The 27,798-nt window shown below is 38.2% G+C and overlaps 1 protein-coding gene across 2 annotated transcripts; it reads left to right on the forward strand.

Annotated features, from left to right (window-relative positions):
* CEP78 (centrosomal protein 78kDa) lies at positions 1-27,793 on the forward strand. Of its 2 annotated transcripts, XM_014942661.1 has the most exons (17): positions 1-31; positions 2,780-3,056; positions 3,277-3,452; positions 4,073-4,145; positions 4,677-4,780; positions 5,549-5,723; positions 7,622-7,735; positions 7,998-8,062; positions 12,246-12,354; positions 13,931-14,066; positions 14,997-15,042; positions 15,836-15,928; positions 16,125-16,268; positions 22,198-22,275; positions 23,527-23,693; positions 25,218-25,371; positions 26,948-27,793. In XM_014942661.1, exons 2-17 carry the CDS (start codon positions 2,804-2,806, stop codon positions 27,470-27,472), a joined length of 2,412 nt encoding a protein of 803 aa, XP_014798147.1. In that variant the 5' UTR covers positions 1-31; positions 2,780-2,803; the 3' UTR covers positions 27,473-27,793. The 2 variants fall into 2 exon arrangements, with proteins under 2 accessions (XP_014798147.1, XP_014798148.1); XM_014942662.1 differs by lacking the exon at positions 15,836-15,928.
* The last annotated feature ends 5 nt before the right edge of the window (positions 27,794-27,798 follow it).

Genomic DNA, 27,798 nt, shown 5'->3' on the forward strand with positions numbered 1-27,798 from the left:
CGGGGGAGACGGCGCGGAGGCGGCGGCTGCCGTAAGAGCTGGCGGTGGCCAGCGGGCCCGGGGAGAAGGCGGGTAGCTCCGTCGCGGTGGTGGAGGAGCGGGCGGGGGCGGGCTGAGGCCTCTCCTGGGAGGGTGGGACCGGCCGGGGCGGGGGGAGCTACGGTCGCCGCTCCTGTCCCTCCTCTCTACCCCCGTGGGTGATGGCGGGCGGCGCAGCCCCCGGTTCACGGCGGCGCAGCGGTGTGCTTTGTTGGGGAAGCGGGGCCCCGACGTGGTTCCCCGGGTCGGTGGCGGGATTGACGGGGTGAAAGATAAAAAGCCTTGGTTTACCCCGATCGTAACCGGAGTTGTTTGTTTGCGGGTGCTGCGGTACAAACTCCCATGCGGTGGCCCTGCGGGTCAAGTCAGATGTGTTTCGGCCCGGGCAGGCCGTGCTTAGCGAAGTGCATCAGCCGAGGGAGAGCTGGTTGCCAGGCTTCCCCCGCCGGGCCCAGGGCTCTGGCGCGGGGTTTAGGTGCCTCCTGTTTGCTGAACCGCTATAAGCTTAACAGCTTCCTAAAAACTCTTAGCATGGGAACTGGATTTTCCGGGTTTTCTACGTTTTTTGTTTCCTTTTTTTTTAAAAAAAAAAACCAAACCAAACACAACCCTTTAATTTGTCAGTGGTTACTATTACCTGGTGTCTTCTTGCTTCTGTATTCATAGAATCATAGAATCGTCTAGGTTGGAAGGGACCTTAAAGATCATCTAGTCCAACTGTCAACCTAACTCTGTCAAAAAATAAATAAGAAATAAGCAATTAAAAAAATCACTAAACCGTATTCCTGAGGACCATGTCTACCCATCTTTTGAACACCTCCAGGGATGGTGCCTCAACTGCTTCCCTGGGCAGCCTATTCCAGTGCTAGATAATGCTTTCCATGAAGAAATTATTCCTAATATCCAATCTAAACCTCCCCTGGTGCAACTTGAGGCCATTTCCTCTTGTCCTATCACTGTGACTTAGGAGAAGAGACCAGTCCCTGCTTCTCTACACCCCGCCTTCAGGTAGTTGTAGAGCGCGATAAGGTCTCCCCTCAGCCTCCTCTTCTCCAGACTGAACAACCCCAGCTCCCTCAGCCTCTCCTCCTAAGACTTACTCTCCAGACCCCTCACCAGCTCCGTTGCCCTTCTCTGGACCTGCTCCAGCACCTCAGTGTCTTTTTTGTGGTAGGGGGCCCAAAACTGGACACAGTACTCGAGGTGAGGCCTCACCAGTGCCCAGTACAGGGGGACGATCACCTCTTGGGTCCTACTTGCCACGCTGTTCCTGGTACAGGCCAGGATACCATTGGCCTTCTTGGCCACCTGGGCACACTGCTGGCTCATGTTCAGCCAACAGTTGACCAACACCTCTCTCTATTGAGAGAGATAGTAAATAATTTTCCCCTGTATACATGCTCAGAGCCACTCAAGATATCCTAGGGTTGTGACAGATGCACTAACTTCCATGCAGAAGAGTTCTAGTTTACATAGTTGTTTCTCAGTTGAAAGTTATTGTGGGTCTGATTAGTTTTCTACCTGCAAGTGGGTTAAACTTCAGTGCTAGGGCCAGGAGCTCCTTTCTTTACTTCAGTTAGAGGTGTGGTGTTCAGGTGTTGTAATGAAACCCACCGTGAAAGAATATTGCTAAGCTCTGGGGATAAAAGGCTAGTATGTTGTACATTGATACGTCACCTGGAGTCAGTGGTGCTTTACAATTGATGGTCACTTCCTGGAGCTGAAGTGTCATTACTGCATAAATACTCCTGCATAGAGGAACTATTATTTGAGTTTCTATTCCTGTTACTATCGTTTCAGTCATCCAATTACTAATAATGTGATTATTTTTTTTCCAAGTTGTATTCTTACAAATGACTGTCTTCACATGCTTGTACATATCCAATAATTCTTGTCCCATGTTGACATCAGTGTTTCAGATGATCAGCTGAAGCTTTCTAGTCTTTACAATATGAAAAGATGTTTGCAATGTGAAGATTGTTTGATATCCCATGTGGGATACTTAATGCTGTCTTGAGTAGTAGATAAATAGATAAATAAATGGGTCCTCTAAATATACTGACAGTTATTCCCATTGACGCTGTGGAATGAATTACTCTTAATAGGTGTGTCAGAGCAGAATTTAGAGATTCGAGTTGGGAGTTCTAGTTTTGCTATATGGGTACTAAGGTGTAGGAAAGACTTAAGCCTGAAAAGTGCTTTCTTAAATTTACTAAGATAAGTACATAAGGTATGCAATAGCAAAAATGTTTAGGAAAACACATTATTTCTGTATGATGAAAATTTAGGCTTTTGATTGAAGTAGCAGAGAAGCTCCCAACTAGTTGTTTATGGAATAGTCATTTGTATCCCTTGATGTTGGGTCAGGGAGTGTCCAAGGCTTTCAGGATTCTGCAGACCCTTGCACTACGAAATTAAATTTTAAGAGGAAAACAAGAGCTTTACAGCAGTTAGTGCTTGAACATTAGGCCTTTTGTGTTTTGAATATACCTATTTGTGTGGGAGAATAAAAATGCAGGGTTTGTTGTTTTTTTTTCCCTACCCCCTTATTTATTCAGCTGTACTTACACAGGTAGTGAGCATCACAAGACATGACTGTCAGCTGCCATGTCAAAGACATGTAATACAATATGCATGAACATATTCATGTTTTGGGTGTGCATGTTGAGTTGAGATTGTTGCAAAATCAATTATAACATTGCATGTTAATGTCTTTTTTTTTTCCCCTCCCTTATTTTAGAGAGACATTTATCTCATAAAAAAAATGATTGAGTCAGTCAAAATAAGAAGACAGTGCTTGCTGGATTTCTACTCGCATTATGAACATCTATGTGCTCTTCAAGGCTCTGTCCCACTGAAAGCTGTGAAGGCTAACCTGGCTCAGAGTGCTCTTGATCTAATTGTAGATAGAATCAAAGCTGCTGATTTGGTACCGCTTCTGAATGCTATCAGGCATAATAAGACTCTGACTTCTATTGGAATAAGAAGTTTTCATCAACAGGGTCTTGGAGAATCAGGTTTGTAGTGACAGCTCTAAAAGATAAGTATGTTGATGTATGCATGTTAGAATTTGTTGCACAAATCTTTTGTCTGATTGAGTACATGGGGGAGGAATGATAATACCTAAGGAATTATTTCTATTTAACAAAAGCAGAAAAAAAGCAAGGTGTGATTATGATTGCTTTTAAGTCAATAGGGACTGGATTTTACTGATGTGTAATTTCTGTTGTTTACTAGGTGTTGAAAGATATAAAACTTACTTTAGAAGGAGAATTCCAGCAATTCGATCAAAAGACTTGACTGGCCAACTATGCAAAGCTGTCAAAGGCTGTCTCAGTATATCAGATGTACTAAAAAATTTAGAACTGCAGGGTTTGCTTCTGAGGGAGAGAGATCTAATACTTTTAACAAAGGTGAGAATATATTAGTATACAAATAAATGGAAAATATCCTTAGAACGTAGAGAAGTAGCAAATAAATTTTATAAATATTTATCATGTACAAGGATGTTCCCCTTCTAAGATATCTGTGTTGTCTACCATATGAATGATTCCACTGAGACATTTAGTATAACCTAGTCTTGCTGAACCTGTCAAAATGACATAACCTTTCCTTGCCCAGATTCATCAAGGCTTACTAGAAAGTTCTTAGCAATGTTTCTGCCATGTGTTTGGGGTGTATAACGTGCTTATGACCGAAACTACCGTGCATGTGCATGACAGAAGGAAAGTTGTGGGACACTAAGATAAAAACGGGCCTTTGAGATGCGTTGGAACACTCTCCAGTTTGCTTGTGAGTGGCTTCTAGGGATGGAGGTTGCTACTTGTTGCCTATAGTCTAAAGCTTCTCCTGTGCTGAAGAAATGAACCTGCTAAAACTAAGCTTTAAGGTTTGCTTGTTTTAACCTTCCTCTGAAACCCCTAGAGTTTCTTGTAGGGAGTACAAAGAGTTCTGAGCAGTTTGGGTGACTGGGTCTTTTTTCAGTTTGTATTTTTGCTTTTCAAGCCAGTGAACAAACATTTTTATTCTGAAGGGCTTGGCCGCAGCTGCATCTCTGGAGAGTGTCTCTTTGGCCCACTGTCCAATTGGAGATGGAGGATTAGAAAGTAAGTTCAGAATTGAAAGTGTCTAAATATACTTCTCTCTTTTTTTAGTCCTTTAAATAGGTAAGAAATTTTTTCAGTATTTCCATTCCTGTTTCAAATTGGTCTATAGTGATTACAATAACAATCTTTATTGTACATGAGTTAACAACATTTAAAGACTTGAATTTCTTCACTTGATGCAAGTGAATAGCCACGCTCAGTTATAATGATATATTTATACTCTTATTTAAAACAACAGTCATAATATGCGTTTGAGGCTAACTCTTCCTTGATTTGTTCATGTTTATAGAAGTAAACTGAAATTAAATATGTTCTAGCATGGTCAGATAGTCGTTACTTGTGCTAGATATATTTAAAGCGTTCTAAGATTATATATATTTAAAATATACTTTGTATTTCAACACTAGTTCTTTGTCAAGGCTTTTGCCTGTTAAAGCTGATTCAGCCTCCTAATTTGGCAGTTGAAAAGTGTGTTCTGATAATCTGGCTGTGGTGTGCGGTAGATAACATGCATGCTTTTGTTTTCTTCAGCAATCTGTCAGAGCGTAAAGAATTCAGCTACTATCAGATATGTAAACTTCACAGGATGTAGCCTCACATGGCGAGGGGCAGAACATGTAGCAAATGTCTTAAAGGTAATTTAAACACCTTTTCTAGAATCAAATGTTCACAAGAATTTAAGTATGCTTGGGGTTTTTTTTCTTTCACTTCCAAGCTCTAAATCTACTTTCAAAGCACTTTGTGAGCAGCCTATGTGAACACTGAAGTTAAGTATGTGAATAGCCCTTCTGAAATTTGTGACTTTGTATGCCAAAAGTAGCTTGATGTGGGATTTAAATATGGTGTTTCTTAGTAAACATCAGTTAAACACATAACAGTTCAGACTAATGTATTTTATTTAAATGGCAATTAAGGCTACGAATGCCTGACACCTGTTTTGGGGAGTGCTTCTTTCATTGTCACAAATTTTGAAAAATGTCTTAAATACGCTTAAGCAACGGGTAAGAATAATTGAGTTTACAGTTTAGAAGCTACTGATTAGTAAGCTTGTGACAAGTACAATATTCTAATTAATGTTAACATTGCTTTACATGAAAGCACATAATTTCCTAGTGTGTATTTCCTATTCAAGATGCATTGAATAAGATGCCAAAATAAGGTAATAAGATGTTTTGTAGCCATGTTCAATAATTTGCATTGCAAACTGGATAATCAGAACGAACATGACTTAATTGTAATGTTTAAGAATGACATGTATTTCTTGAACTCAGAAATGTTATAACTGTGTTTGTCATACCAGCACTCAAGCCATTAAACATCAGTCAGAAAGATAACCGGTGGTCGTCTTGTAATCAATAATGGCTTTGCCTTTGCACTTGGTAACAGTGTCTTTGTTTGCAAAGCACCAGGCAATGAAAAGACATGGTGAAGCCTGGGCTGAAAGCCTACGTTACAGGAGACCTGACCTGGAATATATGACTGGCCTGAGGCGGATTACTTTCAACTGCAACATGCTTGTGGGAGATAGAGGAGCAAGTGCCTTTGCAGACTGTCTAGCAGAGGACCTTTGGCTAAAAGGTATTGTGAAATACTGACTCTTAAGATACAGTAGAGGCAAGCAGAAAACTTAAAATTGTCAGTTATAACAAATGGAACCAGAAGAGTAAATAACTATTTAACTAGGAAAGAGTAATCTTTTTTCAAAAGAAATTTAAATTTCTCTTCCTCTTTTGAATTGTCAAAGTGTCTGAATACTATTGTGTCATTTAGTATTGTCCTCTAGAATTTTCAAGAAGTAATTTTTTCTACAGTATATCTGTGCAAAATGTCTAATGTTGGTGGTGTAAGTCATAGCATTCTGGAATCATATACTTACCTGTTGAAATTGTTTTATAGTTTGACCCAGGTGTACAGATAACATGTAAACTAATGCAAGAGGATCAGAGTAGAGAATACTTAAGCAACCTGGACATACAGAAGTCCATAGGCCTTGATGGGATGTCTCCACAAGTGCTGGCTGCTGTCATTTAGAGGCCGCTCTCAATAATCTTTGAAGGATTGTTGTGATTGGGAAGGATGCCTGAGGACTGGAAGACAGCAAATGTCACTCTTACCTTCAGGAAGGCTGGGAAGAAGGACCTAGGAAACTATAGGCCAGTCAGCCTTGCCTGGATCCCTGGGAAGGTGGGGGCGTGCCGCTGTCCAGAGGGACAACAGGCTTAAGAAATGGGCTGACGAGAATCTCATGAAATTAAACAAAAGGAATTGCAAAGTCCTGCACCTGGGCATGAATAATTCCACACACCAGAACATGCTGGGCGCTGTGTGGCTGGAAAGTAGCTTTGCAGGAAGAGTCCTGAAGGTCCTTGTGAACAGCAAGCTGACCATAAGCCAGCCCAAGTGCCTTTGTGACAAAGAAGGCTAATGTTATCCTGGGCTGCATTAGGCAAAGACTTGCAAGCAGGTTGAGGGAGGTGATTCTTCCCCTCTACTCAGCACTGGTGAGGCCACGCCTAGGCTTCCCTGTACAGGAGAGAGCTGGAGCTACTGGTGAGAGCCCAACAAAGGGCCACTAAGATGATGAAGGGACTAGAGCAACTCTCAGGAGTTCCTCTTTCAGGAAATGCTGAGGAAGCTGAGACTGTATAGCCTGGAGAGTAGAAGGCTCAGGGTGGGTCTTTGCAAGGTGTATCTGAAAAGAGGGTTTAAGGATGGTGGAGCCAGTTCTTTCCAGTGGTGCCCGGCGACAGGGCAAACAGACTGGAGGTTCCTCCTGAACATCAGAAGACACTTTCTTACAGTGAGGGTGACCAAACACAGACACAGGTTGCCCACAGTGATTGTAGAGTCTTCATCCTTGGAGGTGTTTAAGAGCTGTCTGGACATGGCATGGGGCAACTGGCTTTAAGTGATCCTGCTTGAGCAGGGGTGATTCAGCAAGATGACCTACAGAGGTCTCTTCCAACATCAACCAGTCTGTGGTACTGTGCAACATGTACAACATGAAATAAATGACAAACCCTGATAGTGCTATTTCATGGTAACCACGTATCTTATTGATGTATGCAAGCAATGAACTTGTAGAAGCATTGGCTCAGACTTTTAAATCTAAGTTGTGAGTTTATACATCTGATGTTACCATGGGCAATTGAATTTAATGGTGCCTGGGAATATTAGGCTACTAGGAATTGTCAAGAACAGTGACTTAACCATCACTGTTTTTATATTCCATCCTTTGCAGTTGTTTAGCAGATATTTCTTTATGTTGATCTATAATACTGATTTAAATGTCCAGCTTTCTTCTCTGAAAGTAATATTCTTGGTTTTACATATGACTGTTATTGCTATGTCGTCTTTTCTGATGCTTCATGTTCTATGAAATGGAGGTTTTCAGTAGGTGTGGATTAGTTCTGTTAGATATTGACTACAGGTTACAACACTGAACATTATTTTTTTTACCTCCTTAAACATTTCAGCACTTGATTTGCAGCAGTGTGGAATATCCAGTGAAGGAGCAAGGTCATTATTAGATGCTCTTCAAACTAATACCACATTAGTGGTACTTGACATAAGAAAAAATCCATTAATTGGTACGTATTTGTATCTATCTACCTTCGTCATCTTTGTGGCTGTAGTTTGTTTGTTGTTGTTGTTTTTTCCCCCAGTAATTCACGGGGAAAAGTTTTTAAGGAAATTTTTATGGAAAACACCTGCAACAGTATTTTGCTAACCATTGTTAAAATGGGGGAAGGGAGCAGGGTAGGTATTGTGTACTGCTTATTCAATGATCTGTTTGTGTAAATACTTGCCTCATACAGGAAATTCTTAATAAGATATCTTAATTCATTCTAGATCACGTTATGATGAAAAACATTATTGAAAGAGTTGTTATGAATGGAAATGGTGCCAATTTGGAGGTATGTGTTAGGCATTTTGGACTGTTTGGGGTTTTCTTAGTATCTGCCATTGCATTTTTATTTTTTTTTTTTAAGGAGAACTTTGTTCAGAATAAATCTAAAATAGCTATTCTAGTTATAAATGGAAGTTTGACTCTTAAGCAGTTTAAAAAACAAACAAAAAACCACTATGAAGGGAAAAACTAAAAACACTAGCAACAACATGATATTGTATTTGGCATTTTGCATGATTTCTTATGTAATTTAGATGCAATGTATAATAAAACCAGGATATCCATTTAATGGAAAGAAAAATGGAACTGTGTGTGTACTTAAGCATTATGTAGAATGTTAAGCAAATATTGCTGCTGAACTGCCTGAAGGCTTTCTAAGACTTGTATTGTTAACATAGTAATAATAACTTTTCATTAGAAAGTAAAGAAAATAACAACTTAAATTTTAAAACAATTTATTTTGAAATTTATTTTTTGTCAATAATTTACAGAGTTAAGACTTTTTTAAGTTACTCAAGACTATCCTTTCCAATGCTAACTATCTAAGAAACTAGTTTAGCTAAAGTACAGTACCTGCTATTTTTATCTAATAGTCCACAGTGAGTTTACAGTAATGTGCATAAACTGAATATCTGGACCATTTATGATTAGATATACTGTTTAAATATTGAGTCTTTTGTTTATAACACAGAAATCGTATTCAGTTCCCAGAGGAGACAGCAAATATCTGAGTGTGCTTTTGTTGTTTTCACAGAGCTGCAGCAATCCCAGTTCTTGTTCTAGAACTTACTGGTCTTTTTGTTTTGAAAAGGCTTAAAAGTTGTGAAAGAGTAGAGTACTGTTTTTCCTTGGCAGATGCAATCAACACTTTCAAAATGTTGCAGGGATCACGTGAAAATAGCATCTACCTGGAGATGCTCAAGATGATTGGAAAGCTGAACTATGAAAACAAGCAGCTGTCTGGGAAATCTCCCATATACTGCAAGATCACTAAAGGCATTTGTTTTGTATTTATCCAGGCAGTACAATATCTTAAGTCTTAGTGGTGAAGCTAGTAATTCTTCATATCTCTTTAATAATAGGCATGAAAAAGGACTGACTGCCAGTTTGCTAACTAACTTTGCTTCTTCCACTAATAAAAGCAGTCTGGGACCATTTTTTCATAAGCTCTGGGAGTAGGTTGTTGTATATTTATCATGGGAACTGTGCGGACACTCAGAAAGGGATAATCCACCTGTTTAGCAAGATGAATGCAAACATTTAATGTTGAGGTTGATATTCTTTTGATACTGAAACATTTACTACCCTAATCTGGGATTTACGATTGGTTTTGAGCTCAGTTACAGAAGTCTGAATATTATGAAGGGAAAACCAGTTGAATTTCTTTGAGGTAGTGTCTTGATGTGCTCTATATTGAAAGTTAGCAATGTGGGGTTTTGTTTTGTTGTATGTGGGTGTTGGTGGCGTGTTGTTTTGTGGGTTTTCTTGTTTTGGTTTGGTTTTTTTTTTTTTAGGATTCAAAACTCAGGGAATATATTAGTAAATTGTCAGAGGTGTTAATGAAGACAGACAGTTGGTCATTAAGCTCTGCTGCAGAAAGAACTGCAAGCACTGCTTCTTCATTCTGTTAATAGACAATTCAGCTGTATGATTAAAAAAGGTAACACAAGCAGAAATAATTCCAGTGTATTTGTGAGAGTCCTAATGACATACTTTAAATTCTTTATGCAAATAACACTAATTAGTTTTTTAACAGGGTTTTGCTGAATACAAAAATTTCACTTATTTTTCAGATTTTCTATGATTTTTTTTTTTAACAGAGGATCCATTATAGACTAAGTTCACAAATTTAAAGAAGCAATGTTTGTTTGTTGTGACTTAAGATTGAGAGACAGAACATAGTCAGCATCTAGATTGTTTCCTTTTATCATCTGTGTACTGCCTCCAAACCTTTGAGGCTTTAAAAGTGTGCTGGTACGTTTTTTGTAGTGGAGAAAACATGGGTATCTATCTCTGAAAGTATTTAATTTAGTAGGGATTTTTTGTTTCTTTTACCTATTTTAGTTGCTGGAGGTCTGGATTTCATATTGATAGAAAATGAAGAATAGATTGGACTATGTTTAGCCTATGTCTAAAGGCTTCTTGAACACAAGGTGTAAGATGTAATTTTCTGTGTGAAATTAATATATTGGTTACTCTTGCAGCAAGTGATCTAACTCGTACTATATCTCACCCACAGATAGATAACTAAAGAGTTGCATGGATGATCATCCTTAGTTCTGCCTCCAGTTTCTTCTGCCTCTGGTTTCAGCTTTTTGTCCTACCAAAAGCTAACTGTCGTAGCTGCCATGAGTAAAACTCAGCAAAGTGTTTTTATGTATCTGAGAGCTGGCAGAGCTGCATTCTGTACCAACTCACCATGGCACCTGTTGTGTCAACTCCATGGTTTTGCTTATGCAGAAAATGCTGCTGTGTTGCTGTACGAAGAGAGGTTTGGTGGGCTTTTGAATGGCCTCGTAATAATTAACCATCACAACTACAAAAGGTCACGTCTTGGCTGCCACGGATAGCCTGTAATGAACTGTCACCACTTGCTTACTGGGTGTCAGTCACAGCAGCCCTCCCATCCTGTTCTGTGTAATAACTGGCTCTTTCTCTTTGCTTTTCAATAGTATGGAGGTGCTTGCCTTTTGGGTTGGGTTTTCGAGTTTGCAAGAGCTGCCTACTGCTAATTGATGCCTTTAAATTTGGTGGGCAGCTAGAACAGAGGAAAGTTGTATTACTCCGGTCAGCACTGTGTAGTTATAGTGGATTGTAGGTTAAGGTTTCACCACCACCTAAGTGGTGGTGAAAGTTTGGGTAGAATCTGAGAGAGACTGAATAACTTAAAATCCACTGAAGGTGCTTATAAAACAAGTTGCCTTCATAGTCTCAGCTCAAGGACTTAGTCATTTTTAAACTCTGTCTTAATATGTCTGCTGTCTTTATATTTAGATGTTGTACAACAGCGGCAGGCACCTAGACAAGAGGCAGGCTACTGGGCTAAATGAACTTTAGATTTAACCTATTTTTTTTTATACGTGTTATAAACCAAAATGAAGATACTCTTGCTCTGAGAAGTTTACTTAAGAAGTGAAATTTTATTTTACTCTGTGGTGGTTTTTTTTGTTTGAAATGAACAGTTCTCTTATCTCAGAGACTAGATCCAGCTGTATACTCAGCAAAACTTTTACAAGGATTATTTGAGTGCTAAGGTTGTTTTATTGTTGTGTGGGTTTTTTTGTGGGTTTTTTTTTGTTTTTTTTAAAGCTTTTCTTGCCAATGATAAACTTGGGCTAAACTTGGTTAGTTTGAGCACAGTAATGGCATTTTAATCTTCTCTGTGCATTAGGTGGGAATAAGTTTGGTATACTGTTCCTAGTACACTGATGTGGGCTTTAGGGCCATCTGAGATAAGCTTTGCGTTAGTGCCAACGGCATTTTCTTTGACAGCTGCTTCAACACTAGGCTTCATACTAACTATAGCTTGATGCATACTGAAAAATAAGAATATCTGCCTGGAATAATAAAACTTTTATTGCTAAAGGGGAACCTTTAAGAATAGAGTTGTTGATGCAAGGAAACGAATTACAGGAATTGCCTTTGATTATCACTATGTCTTAATTTTAGGTAGGAGGCTTTTACTGTCCAAGGATGAATTTTTCATTACAGGCAGTGAAAATTAAAATTTTTATTTTTAAAAATACTAGCTTTATTGGTAATGAAAATCATATTAGAAAAGCTTTTATTACTCTGGAGAACTTTGGCCTGAGCCAGTCATTCCTAGCAAGCCGGCTTTCTGAGAATGAAAAACAAAAGCCAGAGTTTCCTTTTTATAGGGTTGATGCCATTTTTTTTTACTATAAAAGGAGAAGTGTTTTGCACAGGAGAAAGGAAATATTGGATGGGATATAGTGGTGTTCTGGGAACACTTTCTGGTAATGTAGCACTCGGACTCGCATTGAATCTGTGTTTGAATTGGGGCTTTGTGGGCTTTTTGTTTTTCCTTAATTTTACAGTTTGTTATTAAGCTTTCTGTAACTAGCAGTGTTCTCTATATATCTGACAAAAACACCCTCTAATCTTAAATTAGCATGTCTTTAAATATCAGTTACTAAAAAAATTTGTCTTTCTTTAAAAAAATTCTTCAGTATAAGTGGCTGACATCTCCATCTTCCAAGGATGCTTTGAAAACTAGACCAAGGAAAAGAACTATTGTCCTAGGAAGTGGTCGAAAAGGAAAAGCTACTATTCGTATTGGTAATGCTGTCTTTATTTTCTCTGACTATGGTAAATTTTGTCTACAAAATACTATTTCACTGTTTGAGAGCTTTAATTATAAAATACACAATGTGTCTAAATATCAGTGTTCCACAGAATACTTGTCTTCAAAAAAAAATTCCATTTTTTCTTAATTCAGTAATGTGTCTTCTACCATCAGTGGTTTCTGCAGGTAACTTGATCTTTGGTGGAAAAATGGTCGCTGGAAAAATGGTAGGATATGCTGACTTAAGTATGTGGAAGCATTGCATGTATTTATTCTGAGTACATCCTCTTCACAAACTTTCACTTCTAGGAAGCCTGGCGGTAGCAAGTAATGTTGTAACCTTTCTGTAGCAGACTGTCCTCTGCCAGGACAAACAAGCATGCGTTTTTTTTACTGATGTACAAAATGTTCTAAGATTATTATTTTTTTTTTTTAACTTCATATAAACCTATTATAAATAGCATGTTTAAAATAACATAAGTATCTTGAATATTTTTAATTAAGTACTGATAGCTGCAACACGCTAAATATTTTGCAGTAAGTTACTAAAAATTTCACTGTAGTACATTTGGCTGTCTTTGCTCCAGTTATCTGGAAGTAGAGGGGTAAGCATAAATCAAATTGAAGTCTTTGTGCAAATAGACTGTGGTTGATCAGAGTTAATGGAAGAAGAAAATGCCTGACTTAAATATAGTTGTGGTTGTTTTTGGTTTGTTTGTGGGGTTTTTTTAAAGAGAGGGAGGGAGTCAGGAGGTGAAGATTACTCTGTCTGTGTACTGGTTGAGAATGACCTGAAATTTGGAATCCCATAAGTTATGCACTTATGTATCATTAGAAAATTACTTGCTTTATTGATCTTGAAGAAACAATAACCTGAGTTCTCACTAGTTTAAATACTAAGTGAACAGTTTTCTAGGCTTGTTAGTTTCTGACTTGTACAGAAGTTGGCGTAGAGTGATCATCCACACTAGGTATTTATTCTGAATCTACTTTGAGTGCTAGTGTATGATTTAAACAACGACAAAAAACTGGACGAGCAAACACGACTTTTCATCATTATTCCTCTCGGTGAAGGTACTGCTGTTGTTGTGTAGCAGCGATCACCATGGGTACCGGCTTGAGCTTCGAGCGTTTTGCCAGTTACTAAACGAACGTTCTTCCTACTGAAGCCACTAGAGGGCAGTTTGAAGCACATAGATAGCCCTATGGGCTGTGGGCTGTCTGAGCTCCTACTTGAGACAGTGGAGTTAGCTATCTGAAATTAGTAACGTGAACAAATGTCTTTAGCTATAAAACTTTGCTTCCTTTTTTGAATAATAGTATGTCTTTCTTACATCAATGTAACATAGCAGCTAAGTATACCAGCTTATAATTGCAAGCAGTTGTCTCTTTTTGAGAAGCAAAATAAAACTTTTGAACACTTTAGCAAAAGTAAGCTAAAAAATAGATTTCCTACAGTCCCTTTTATTACATAGGAGATTTTACTTATGAACAGTAAGCCGTGAATTTATATCTAAATAACTACGTATAATGAATTCTCTATTTTCCACCTTTTGCTGTTCAATACAGGATTACCGTCTAAAAAGTCTGTAAGCCCTGGGAAAAAAAATACGTCTGTGAAAGATAGTTACTCACCAAAACCACTACCACCAGGCACAAAAGGCTTCCTTCCTTGGCGGACTGCAGAACGTGCAAAGAGATGCAGGTGAGGTTTTCATAGTATGAGGGAAAACATTAAAGCATAAAACCTGAATGATAAATATAGTATAGAGAAGTGTTATTTTTTAAAAATACATATTTGAAAGTTGCACACAGAATTTCATATTGCATCCATAATTTTTTCTGTTTATATAAATTTTGAGGATGTTACATAAATTTTATTCCAGTAAGTTTTTAAAACATACAAAAAAGATATAATTTGATGGCCATAGGAATATTCAGATGTTGAAAAAAAACAACCCCACTACCAAACGCACCTTGTTTGCTTGTTCTCTTTAGTAATGATTTATCAGACTTATAGCTGAAGATGCAATTTAGTTTTGTAAGCTTCTAGTATAGTTGATTTGGCATGCAATTCAAGGTGCCTAGGTATTTTTTTTGTTTCTTCTTTCTGCCCTGTCTTGCCCAATGCCAGTGTGATTATTGTGATCATCTAAGCCCCATAAAGTAAAATAAAAAAAAAATTGTTATACTTGGAAGCCATAATATTATCATGCTCCCTTTTGAAACAATTTTTGTTTTGTATTTTTTTTCTTAAGGTATTCCCTAGACCATAGCCTCTCAAAATGGAGGCTATATAAATATTTAAACAACAAAATACTTAATGCTCTATCATAACTGTTTTTATTAAACTTGTTTTTCAAAATGCTGAACACCAAATTCTTATAGTAATTAGCTAAGTAAGATGCCTATTAAACATATTAATGTTAGCATCCAGTAATGTTGCTTTAATTTATGATTAATCTGGAGTACTAGTAGGATAAAGTGAGAATGTAATGAATGTTAAGGGTATATAGTGCAGTGTTTGATACTGATTTTACTCTTGCTGCTTCACCTGATCCTGTGTTCGGAAATGGAAATAGCAATGGTGTCCTTACAAAACGACTTTTCTCAAGTGTTTTTTTTCTAACTTTAGAGGGGGGCCAGTGGATAGTACTGAAGATTTACCAGTGAAGATTCAGGTACTTTCTCTCTCATATGATGGTTTATTTGGTAGATGAATGCCTGAAAAAGGGTCGAGTGTTCTCAACAGAGTCTTATTTTCTAAAAGTTAAGACTGGGACACACTTTTTAAGTTTCACCTTCACAGAAATGCAAAATAATAGTTTACATCAGCATTTGGCTGAAACTTCTCTGATACTTACTTTACTCCCATTTTTGTACCACTGTCTTTTTGTTTCTCAGCCTTATAAGCAAGATGGGTTGGATTATAGGCACAATTCCTCCACAGGCAATAAGGATAACTTACAGTGTTTTTCTCTGAAATGTTCTGCTTCCCTCTTCTTCTCTGTCCTCCTTTTGCTTTTGGACTACATGCTTGTTTGCACCCATCTTTGAACTGCTACAGTAAACATACCAGCAGGGGGGAAAAAAAAATCCTCTCTTTCTTCCTTTTTCTCTACATCTCATGTCCATCTCCCCCTAACCCCCCCAACCCCACCCACCAGAGAAAAGCTGGAGAAGTGTGTTAGCGTGTAATTATGAATTAAATTGGCTCACAGCAGGGCCTGATGGTTGCTGAAACCAGCACACTTACCCCTTGCTCTGGTGTGGCTTTTCCCTTGGGGAAAACCTGCTCTGGCACAGGCTGTCCTTCTGCAGCCCACTCCTCTGCTCTGGCATGGGTCTGCCCTGGGCTGGGGCGTGGGTGTCCCCCTCCTCCTTCCCCGAGCCTGGGGTTCCCTCTGCTCTTTCTCACTCTTTTGCTTCCCTCCTCTTCTGCCTATCTGCAGTTTTTCACCCTTTCTGAAATAGGCCTTTCCCGTGGCTGTGAGGCCCAGCCCTGTCTTGCTGTGGGTCGGCTGGAAGCGGCTCCCACTGCCACCAAATCGTTGCCACGTGTACCAGGTATTATGCACAGATGTGATTTATTTTTTTTTTCTTAATTGTTTATTTCAAAATCGCATAGCTAGGCAATACATATGCATTGTAAGGGACTCTGGGAAATGACTGCATTTAAATTAAGTTTTTGGTACTGTTTAATCTTTGAATTTCTATTGCATAGTATAATGCTGCGAGTGGGTGTGTTTTCTCATGTAATTAGACAGGTATGCCTGTGAAAGTGACAGTAGAAAGCACTTCTACATCTGAAACTGAAGACACAGAAGATTTAGGTGATGTTATCCATCATCCCGATTTGGCAAAATCGTTAGATAAGATTAATGTAACAAAGTATCAACAATTACAGGTAAGAAGCATGTTCTGTGCCTTGAACTCCATAAAGGCAAATTGTATCAATTAAACCATGTTTTATTCAGAAAATTATGGTTAAACTAATAACCAGTCATGGAGCAGGATTTCTGAATAACTTTTAATTATCCTGCATTATGTGACACTTGCTTCCATTCCAAAATATGTATGTCAAATATGCACTGGATTTCTAGTCTCTGAATAGTTCTAATGAAGATGTGTCAAATCAGGGCCAGAAGAAGAAAGAACTTCACTTAATATACACACGGCTTCAATATGTGCAATTTCTCTGTTCTAGTCTTGAATCATGGTTCACAAATCTTTTGGTTGACATTACTGGCTGTAGTATTTCCTTCCAAGTATTTTCTTTACAAATGTAATTTGGCGTTGTTTCCGAGAGCTAAAATACTGTAATGATTGTTGTGTAAAAATAAAAGAAAATAACTGAAAGTGTGTTTAAGCTCTATTTTATAGTTGAGCTTGGTAACGAACTGTTTTCTTTTGCTTTTTGTTATTCCCTCTACTTATTTGTTAGTTCTGAAAAACTAGCAAGACAGTTGCAAGACTGACTTGCTGCAAATGTGTTGACAGGGGTGGTTCTTATAAAAGGAAAGGAAAACAAAGGGTCTGTTTCAGTTGCTCAGTAACATTGCTAAGGTAATCTAGCACTATTACAAAGTAACACCCTCAGGCAAAATAACTGGGTTGGTCCTTAAGTGTTAGGATTTGAATTTTGTTTGGAGAATCTGCACTGCTGCCAAATGCATACTGCTACAAGTAAAACCTATAGTCACTCTGTTTTTGGTGGCGGTTGGTATGGAGCATTGCTCTGGGTGAATGAATTGTTCATTTATATAAATATTAAGAACATACAGCTGTCTTTATGTAGGCAAAGTGAAGCTGAAACTTAACTTGTTGCATATCTTTATGTAATGGGAGAGTTAGAGTGGCTTAGAGTTACTGTGGAAGGCAAAAGGACTGTACAAATACTGCATAAATAAACTGACTGCCCTTTTTTTCAGTTGATGCATACTTTTTCTTTAGGCCTGCCTTTTTTCTCTGTAGCACTTTTGTTTGGAAAGATTTTCAAGGTTTTCACATGTTGCTGGGCTTAAAGTTATATAGCTGCTTTCTTCTCTGTAGGTGATTCCACATTACTCTCTGTGTGTAATACCTTGATGTTGTGCTGTGCAGTGGCCTCGATGCTTTCATCAGAAACATTGTGCCTAGAATCATGGAATTCCATGCACTTCTATGCAGCAAGTAGGGTGCTTTCAGGAAACACTTGATGTATTTACGCTTGGTGTTTGGAGAGGAATGTTCCTTTCAGGACACGCTGCAGAAGCAGGGAGCGTTCTGTGCTTTGGGAAAGGGTTGTTACATCGACCCATGTTGTCAGTGTTACCTGTAGTATTACATAGAGAGCAACTGCAAAGAAGGGGTAATTTGTGATTAAGTTCATCTTCCTGGGAAGTAAAACTACAAATGTTAGAAACCTACCCCAAAAGTGGTTCTAAATTTCCTGTGCTTGTAAAGGTCCAGATTTTCCTGACTTTCTGAATTTGAAAACCAAAATACTTCTATGTTGCATATCTGACAGCACTGTTTAAGCAGTCTCGGTCTGTTTCTGTGCCTCGCTTACCTTTTTTTGTTCTGTTGATGCAAAGCACAGTTTCACATTATGGCAGAACCAACCTAACAACTTGTCACCATTCAATTGTGAAGTCTATTTTTCCTCTGTCCCTTTGTGCTTTTCCATTTCTAGCTTCAGTCAAAGTCTCTCTTAAGTATTTTTTCATGTTTATCTGATCATAAGGCAAGTTGATTCAACTTGCTAATGTGGAGAAAACTCATGTTGTTCAACAAGAAGTGCAAGTCCTGCACCTGGGAAGGAAAACCCCATACACCAATATATGCTGAGGGCAGGCCATCCGGAAAGCAATGTTGCAGAAAGGGCCTTGGGGGTCAAGGTGGACACCGAGTTGAACATGAGCGAGCAATGTGCCCTTGCAGCAAAGGCAGTGAATAGTCTCCTGGGCTGCATTAGGAGATGTTGACAGCAGGTGGAGGGAGGTGATTGATCCTTCCCCTGTATGCAGTGCTGGTGAGACCACACCTGGAGTGCTGGATCTGGTTCTGGTCTCACTAGTACAGCTGATACTTGGGCATACTGGAGAGAGTCCAACAAAGAGCCACAAGGATGGCTAAGGGACTGTAGCATCTATCCTACGAGGAGGGGCTGGGAGAGCTGAGACTGTTCAACCTGGAGCAGAGAAGGGATCATGTTAATGCATGTGGATACAGAAGGGAGGGTGCAAAGGCTTTTTTCTCTGGTGCCCAGTGACAGGATGAGAGGCAATGGGCACAAGCTGAAACACAGGAGGTTCCTCCTGAGCATCAGAAACACTTTTTCACTATGAGGGTGATTGAGCATTGACACAGGTTGCCTAGAGAAGTTGTGGAGTCTCCCTTCTTAAGAGAGATTAAAAAAACACCTAGCCATGGTCCTGGGCAGCTTATTGTAGGCAGCCTTGCTTGAGCAGGGGGTTGTACTGGATGACCTCCAGAGATCACTTCCAACCTGAACTGGTCTGTGATTATGTGATACTTTTCCATGTTAGCTTTCAGCCATCATAGTGACTCACATTGGCTTATGTAGTGCCTTCCAGAACTGGAGTGACAGAAGTCTCTGGCTGATAATATGAGAGGGGAAGTGTAGGATCGTTTGTATCTGCGTTAATTGGGCTTAGGTACTATCATTAAACAGCTCTTACTGCAGAGCTGCTTGGGAAGCTGACTCGAGGAACTGAGCTAGCTGAAAAGTAATCTGGTGTATTTGGCTGTAGCAGACCTTTGCACAGCCTTTCAGTGAAATGGGACATTCAGCTGTGCTAGAACATGATAGGATTGCAGAGTGAGAATAAACAATAAGAACTGTGAACGCCTTAAACTGCCACTGTGCCAAGAAAGTCGTCCCCAAACATCCTTTGATGTGACTAAATGACCAGGCTTTCACTTAAGCAGGCAAGTCCTTGAGAACTTCTCTGCATCCTTCTGCTCAAAAGGGGGCTTTAAATGTACTGCTTAGCGAAACAATATTCGCTGTGTTTTTGTTTTTAAAAAAATCCTTTGGCTAATGAAAAGCTTAATTTCCACTAAAATGAAAAATAAAAAGTTACAAATATTCTTTCCTTCCTTGAGAGGAAATCAGAATTGTCAGAATTGCTTCTGATGAAGAATGTAGTTGGGGAAACTCCCAGATTTTAACTAAGGATTTAAATGGTAGCTGTTTCTGCACATTAGTACTATGTGATTTATGTAGAAGTAGAGGTTGCACTGTAACTTTTAAAAAAAATTAGAACAACAGTGTAATCAAGTAGAAAAACATTCCTCATTAGTTACTACAGTTTTGGGTTTTTTTTATATTTTTGGTGTTTAAACTTCAATTTTACACCTCTGTTGAGTGTTGAGTAGTCATAGTGCATATGGTAGTTCTGAGGGCTACAGATGTATTTGCTATTCAGCTTCATCTTAAAGGCTGTCAGTGCTCTATCTGGTCTACACTACTAGAAGGCTCAGCCTTGTAGCTTGGATGAACGTTTAGCTTTCTGTTGTGTTTTAATGATATTTTTTTTTTTTTCTGCATGAAGACTAGAGGATTGTGTAAGTTAATGAATTTCACAAAAGCAAATAAAATAATAAAGCATACATGTAATTTAATGGTGATGAGTATGTTTGCACAGGTGCAAGGCATCCTCCTTTAAATGTAGGCTTCTGATACTGCTTATAAGGAGATGTGGCTGCAGTGTTTGTCAGGTGTTTGCTTTTTCGTGAAGTCAGTCAGTGAAATTCAGTGAAATGTTGTGAACATCTACAGTGTAATAAATCATTTATACAAAACCTTAAAACCTCAAAATTTCTGTTTAAAAAATCTTGATAATGTAACTATTTGCTAAGGCTTTGCCCTTTTAAAATACAAACCAGCAATTTCAAGAAAAAGATCGGTGCTATCACCTTTAGAATTGTCTAAAATCTGTGCACAACAAAAATGGTATAGATCTAAGGCTCCTACAGTAGAGTTGCTTGCCAAAAAATCCTACAGTCTAGAAATTTTAAAATACATACATACATGCATACACACTAAAAATGGAACTGTAAGAATTCTTAAAGTCTGTGATACCTGTGACTGATCTTCAAAGGTAGGTTACAGGATTTAAGCTTGCGTGTCAAGTTGTGAATGTAGAATATGATGGTTGCTACTTTCTGTGCTATGCTTCTGTATCTGTAAAATAATTTCTAGCTCCTTTTATTTCCACACCTTCTGAGGTAGCTTGCAGTGAGATTGTGGTATTTGTTGAGGGCTCTCCTTAGAGATATCTCCCCTTACCCCATGACTGGTGGTGATTTTGTTACATCATGGTAGTGACATACTGTTAAATCTTTTCCTGAATATTGTCTTTAAAATGTGTTTTTTCTATACCCTCTGACCTCTGAGAGTCTTTCTGGTGTGTTCAGATAATAAAGATATAACTTGCTTTACCTTGGTTGATGCTAGTCTAAGGATTTTAGGTGTGGACTTCATTAGACAGTAGTGACAGACCTATAATCTTCACTCAGAGTGGTTGTCACTGTGACAGCTATATCTAGAATATTTTACAACCTGCATCTTTGTATCAGATGCAAAAGTCCCTCACATCATACAGGACCTGCTAGGACGTCTTTGTATTTGTAGGAATATTTTTACTATGCATTCTGTTGCACACCAGTCTTCTCAGCTTATTGCTTGTATGAAGTGCAGTAATAGGCTCTTGAATAAGATTTTGACAGTAAACAAAGGATTTCAGTACTATTTGGATCTTTGCTCCTTTGTAGAACTGATTGATGAGGTGTGTACAAAAAGCAGTATCCTGCTTTTTACAGTGTTAGCAGTGTTACATATATGTGCCTGTATACAAGTTGTATAGAGAAATGAAGACTCTTTGTACACTGTTAATTCATATGGTTAATTCATATGGGTTACCCCCTAATAAATAGAGCAGCTTGATAATTTTTACCGTTTTCACCTTTAGAAACCAGAAGACTCTGTTAAGGCATGCAAGAAAAGAATTCCTATTTGTTCTTCCATTTCAGGTGCTGTAACTAAAGATGATAATGCACTGCTATCTTATGAGAAAATGTGGTGTTTGCTTATCAAATCCTGACTGCTATTCACAGAAGCTGAGAAATTCACTACTTAGAACTAAAAGTTAAAATACAAGTGTAGGATTTGATGAATAAGACTAGATGTTTGGGTTTTGTTAGATGTTTAGGTTTGGTTTTGTTGTTGTTAATTCAGCACTAAGCTCTTTTACTCACTCAAACAGCTTGGGATTGTGAAAAACTTTTTCTGTTGAAGAACCAAGTGAAAACAATTGGAAAGAGTACAGTTCTTCTGGTTCATAATTTTGTTCTCTTACTACTGCAATACAGAATAAAATCCTGGATGAAAAATACATTTTGAAAATCTGGTTATGGCTACTAAGGTTTTTTTTTAGAGCCTAATTTGTGTTTTTGATGAGGTAGATGTATCTAGTTAAAAATGAGGTTTGGAAAGACAAAGGGGAAGAAGAGGGAAGTAGAGAAGAACATACATTCCTGATGGTAGTGTCATAGGCCCAAGAGACTTGTGTTATAATCTTGTGTTATCTATTGGTATATTACAAATCTGTTAAGTCCATCACCCTTATTTCCACTTTCCTGTGCTAATTTTTTGCATCCTAGAGTTATGTACCAGTAGACTTCTGACACGTATTTTTGTAGAAGATATGTTATTGCTTGGAATGCCATGTGCTAGTTGTTAATGGGACGTGTTGAGTATTTGTATAATATTGCATGTTGATCTGACATTTTGTGATAAATTTCATGATGGTTTATCTGTGTTATGATAGTTGGAGCTGGAAGAATGCATGGAAAAATTAAAGGAAGAACAAAGAGCCAGAATAAAGGCTGAGGAACGGATAATGGAGGTAATGATACTTAACTATTAATCATCTTTACTTTTAAAGGAGGCACCAGTCAAACTATCCACTTGCTTAAATTAGGAGTAATTATCAGTGACCTCTAATGTGATAGCTTCCAGAATTTCAGTTCAAAGTCACATGGATCATTTACTAGCCTCAGGGCAATGACGAAATTTGTGTTAGGTAATGTGTGTTTGTTCTACTGATACTATTCCAGAGCCTTGAACTCTGGGTCAAGCTACTCTTTAAATGCGTTTCATTCATTTGGTGTATTACTTATGATCTGGGGCATCCTCATGTTTGCTTTTCTTGAGAAAGTGATTAAATCTGTTTGCAGTTTGCAGCAGATGGGTAGTTCTTTGAGGTCTCCCATGTTCTTTATGATGACTTGCACTGAAAAGCTCTTTGTTGCAACTGTTTAATTTGCCTTATTCTGTCCCTTTGATTTTTAAGTTTTGTTTCTGCTGGAAATAAAAATGTCAGATGGTTTTCTGCACAGCATGTTGGCCGTAGCCATCTGTTGTTGTGAAGTGCAGTTTTGCATTACAATGAAACCAAACTAGTGACTTGTCACAGTTAAAATGTGAGGTCCATTTCCCCTCCGTCCATTGTTGCTGACCTAGACCAAAAAGATCCTTTTGCATCAATAAGTAGAATTTCTTGTAATTGAGTTGGGTGTAAGATGGTGTAAATGAATGCATTTGGTTCTGGGATGTGATCTGGAGTGGAATGAAAGTGGTGGTACCTTTGGAACTTGAGGAAGAAGTGGTGCTCCACAGTAGAGGGAGCGTATATCCACAAAGGAGTGTATACTCTACAAAGTTCATTGTAGTCCTCTGGTGCCACCATCCCCATCCTCCTGTAATGTCAAGTGCACCAGTTGGCTCTGCTGAATATCTGTTGTTTGAATACTTAAATGGTTTTTAGGCTAAATACCCACTGCGAGAAATCTTTCTCTGTCATGCTAGACTGCTTGGCCTAGCACCTTGTCTCAGGAGAAGGGATAAACTAAGTAGCAGTGATCTCTAAAATTGTTCATTTTGATGCTAGTTTAATAGCTACAGTGCGCTACAAACATCTATAGTTTTTTTGTTCTCTTTTGAGTGCCTGCAGCAATTTCACTGTGGTAGCATAGAATTGCAGCTGTGGATAAACAAACCTGCACCAACCTCAATGTAACAGTGCCCTGAATATGTCTTTTTTTTTTTTTTTTTTTTTTTTTTTTTTTTTTTTTTTTTTTTTCCCCCACCCCCATAGCTGGAAATTGAAAATGCAAGGTTAAGGAATATAAATACTTCCCTCTCTGACGTTCTTCATGCACAGTCAGTAACCAACATGATTTTGGAAGACGAAGGTGTTCTAGGCAGCATTGAGAGCTCTTTCCAAAAGTTTCATGCTTTTTTAGACCTCCTTAAAGATGCTGGGTATGTTATCAATTTACTTAAGTCTTACTGTTTCTGTTGAGATCTCTCTCTTTCCGAAATTATCCTCCCAATGAAATATGCTGCCTTCTCCCCACAGATCTCTAGGACTGTACTTGCAAAGAACAAAGGAAGAGAAATTAACTGTGTACCTACTGTTCAGTCTTTCTTCAGTGGGAAAAACATGGTCCAAGCACTGTTCAGCTTTTTGAATTAATATATCTGGCTTTGGGAAAGGCTTTCAAGAAGCCCATTCCAAAGGAGAAGAAAGCTTCTATTAAAGCATGTTTCCAAGTCTTTATTGCATCACCTATGGCTTTTAGCATTCCCATGATATGAAAGGCTCAAAATGCAGTTGAACTGGCTTCACAAAGCATCCTGTTGCCTTGGGCCCCCTCTTACTAATTGAAGTATATAAATCTAGATAGATGTATCTGGCCTCTGTACTTAAATTCTGGATTATTTATTATTACTTGAAATATTTTAGAGAGTATTCATGAAAGTTTGTTGTAAGGCTCTACCACTGTACCTTCAGTTTCTCAGAGGATGGTTCGTCCTTGTGATTTGTCAAAGAATTTCAGCTTAAGTTCTCAAACCTGTTTTGTAAAGCTTATGTAGCCAGGCATGGCAATCTCATCCAGGAGAATGAAGGAATGAAATGAAGATATATCGTAGTCTACTCTGCGTTTTCAGAGAAGACCACAAAAGATTTTATTTACCCTCCCTGTCTCCTGCTTCCATCCCTCTCCGAAGTGGAATAACATAACTTAATGTAAAGTTTACCCGGAGACTATTCTAATTTTGTGCCAATCAATTGGTAGAGCTGCCATTACTTTAAGAATGAATTTAAAACTTTAGAGGAGAAAAATGCTTTTACATAACATAAAAACCCAAATATTTTCAGATGGGCCCTGCATCTATTCATGGTAATAGGGTGCCGCTCTGAAAAACAGAGAATCCCAATCCCCAAGACTGCTCTTCTCAATAAGCTTCTATATATAATATGTTGTGTGATCAATTGATGGCTGCAACTTCGCACTTCTTATTGAGGCTTAAAACACCCAAGTGATAGGTTTGGCCAACTTGTAAGCTGGCAGGTGAAACACCATGACTGTATTTGTGAAGCATTTAATTGGATTTGCCTGTTACAGATTATGCTAGTTTGGGAGATGTGCACCAATCTTCTGCTTGACTGACAGGGTTTTACTCTGTTCTGCCTGGCAGGGAATCTGCTTGCCAGCATCCGGCTCTGAGATCAATGCTAACTGGGAGAACTTCATTCTTTGTCTCGCAACGCTGAGTGAAGACTGACAGTTTTGAACCTGCAGGCTAATTTGTGCAAAGATGGCAAAATATCATTAGCTACCTGTTTTCATCTTTATAAAGCTATTTTGGGCTTTTCAGAAAATAATGGAAAAACTGTCTTTAAAGCTTCAAACAGATTTTGTTTCTTCTGGTTTTGAATGTTTAGGTCTTTCACAGGCTAAGGATTTTTTGTGTCATTTTCTATTAAACTTTATTTTGCAGACTTGGACAACTTGCTGTATTAGCTGGGATAGACCAGTCAGATTTTGGTCTTTTGGGCCGTCCACAAATGAATTCTACTGTCAGTAAGCCTGCTAACGTGCTAAAGGAGAAGTCTTTTGAAGAAGAAAGACAAGAACATATCCAGAATAGCAAAGTAAGTCTATGGAGGGAATGCTAGTGGCAATGTACTTGATGCTATTTAATGTATTTTTCAGCTGTTATCCCCCTCTGACTGAAAGTAATGATTGCCAAATGATCCAGGAAGTTATTTGTACGGTCTTTTGCTGTAGCTGTATTTATACAGATCATAGTAATTCAATGATTAATGTAAGCTTTTTAAATTACTACCATTTGGAACAGTAACCATAGTATTTTGTAATGTACTATAGGAAGTATTGATGGTAATTATGTTGTTTTATGTTGTATAACATTAGTGGTATGCATCCATTAAAAATGGAAAAATACCATGACTCAGTTTTTTAGAAACATTTAATAATGATGTATATTGGTTTAAAAAAACTTAGTCTTATAGTAGAGGGTAGTACAATATGCCTATTGAAAAGCATGAATTCTCTTTTAAGTAATTGCAGTGTGTATGTCCAGTCCTGTCAGATTTCTCTGTGGGCCATGCCATGAATTTCAAACAACTACAAATTCGCATTATTAACAACATAAGGTTTTAGTTCTGCTCTGAAGTCAATAAATTGAAATGCTTCTGGATTTTTCAAGTGAGACTCAAGTTCCCTGAAAAAAAAAAAAAAAAAAAAAAAAAAAAAAAAAAAAAAAAAAAAAAAAAAAAAAAAAAAAAAAAAAAAAAAGACCAGGCTTAAGTTTTTAAGGCAATTAAAAATTTAGATTCTGGCAGCCTACTGCCTTGTCCAGCTTGGATAAAACTGTCCTGCTAGGAATTATTAGGAATTATCCTGTGTTCCAGTATGTTTCTTATACCCAATATCTTCCCCATTAAGTGTTCCAAATTCTTCAAGAACACCATGAGCTTCTAAAACATGATGGTAAAAAGTGTTGGTTTTTTTTTTTTTTCAATGGTGTGAAAAGCAATTGCCAGTTTTGTAGTTTGAATTTTCTGAAATTATTCAGAGCAATAGAGCAATTCTCATTATAGGTTCTTTGACATTTGTTATCGTTTGGCTTGCCACAGTGTTTTCAGCTGACGGACTTTTCTCACTGTGACACTAACTTGTTCATGCAGTTTGTTTGAATCATTGTTTTTCTAATTGAGCTACATTTAGAAGCCTGAACTTAAGGTGTTTAAGTATACGTGGCAAAGGATGATTACAAAAAGCTTCAACTAACAGTTATACCACTCACACTTATTTCCTAGTATTGGTTAGTTTGGATTCTTGCGGCAGCGAGGTATTGTGGGATAGACTATTGCGACCACACCACTGTGATCAAACGTAATGAGTTGCAGGCATTTCAGAACGAGAGACACCATTAGGCTTTGGCAGCTTCAGTATTAACTGACGCATTTCTGTAGTACAAAGTTCAGGCTGGGTGTGAAACTGTAATGTGCCTACTCAGTGTCATTATCACCCTAGCAATCTTGTGAAACTTGCTTGCTTTGAAAGGTAGTAAATGTTGTGTGAATCTTTTCTGTGTTATGTAAAGAGTTTACTTTGCTATGCAGATTTTAGAATACAGCAGTTGCAGGACTGGATTTTTTTTTTCTGTAGTTGCATCAGTATCTTCACTGGAATCTCTTGTTTCAGAACAGAGCTGGGGACATCCAAGTCTCTCTTCCTGGCACGTTTCAGTCCCAGATGGTTGTGAATAATGCCTTCTCTGCTCTTAGAGAAATACAAGAACTCCAGACTGCTGGGCAACAGTGCCAGCTAGGCTCATGGAGGGAAGATGAAGCTCAAGCAATTAATCAAAATAAAGAGGATAAGCCTCGAAATAGTAGTCCATCATTCTCTGAGAGGAGAGTCAAACAAAATGAGCACGCAAAAGGACATCACTCAGCAAGGCATTTCACTACCAGTCTTCATTCATTTTCTGATTCCAGTGTACATATTAAAAGTAATGGTAGCAGAATATCCAGTGATGCTTCTGGTGAAAAAAGCAAAAATTGTTCCTCGAAGAAATACATCCCTAGAGCAAATGAAACAGCAATTCCCAATGATGGAGCAAGAGGAGACCAAAGTAGACTACAGTCTGTAAACCGCCTTGGAACTGATACTGTAGGATCTGGCTCTGAAATACAAGAAAGTATCCAAAGCGTTAGCAGCATTTGAAATAGTTCTAAAGTGTTCGGACTTTACACTTGCAAGATTAAAAATAGGTTTTGGATGCCTCAGTATAGTTTGTGAATTTTTTGTAAAGTAATGTAGGCTTTGTAACCTTTTAAAGCATTGCATGCTGTTTAGTATTCCTGCCTCATGCTTGCATCACTTGTCGCTAGACTTTTATTTTTGGAAACTTCTGATGCGCTGGTAGAATGGTTCCCTTCAGTTTGTACTACATAAAAAGGGTTCCTGGCACATGGGTTTTATTGTGTATCACAATCTCATTGTAGAATGTAAACTGTTTTGAGCTAATAAAAAATTTGAGTACAATTTTT

Source organism: Calidris pugnax, unplaced genomic scaffold (assembly GCF_001431845.1).
Source record: "Calidris pugnax isolate Ruff unplaced genomic scaffold, ASM143184v1 scaffold109, whole genome shotgun sequence".
Lineage (NCBI taxonomy): Eukaryota > Metazoa > Chordata > Aves > Charadriiformes > Scolopacidae > Calidris > Calidris pugnax.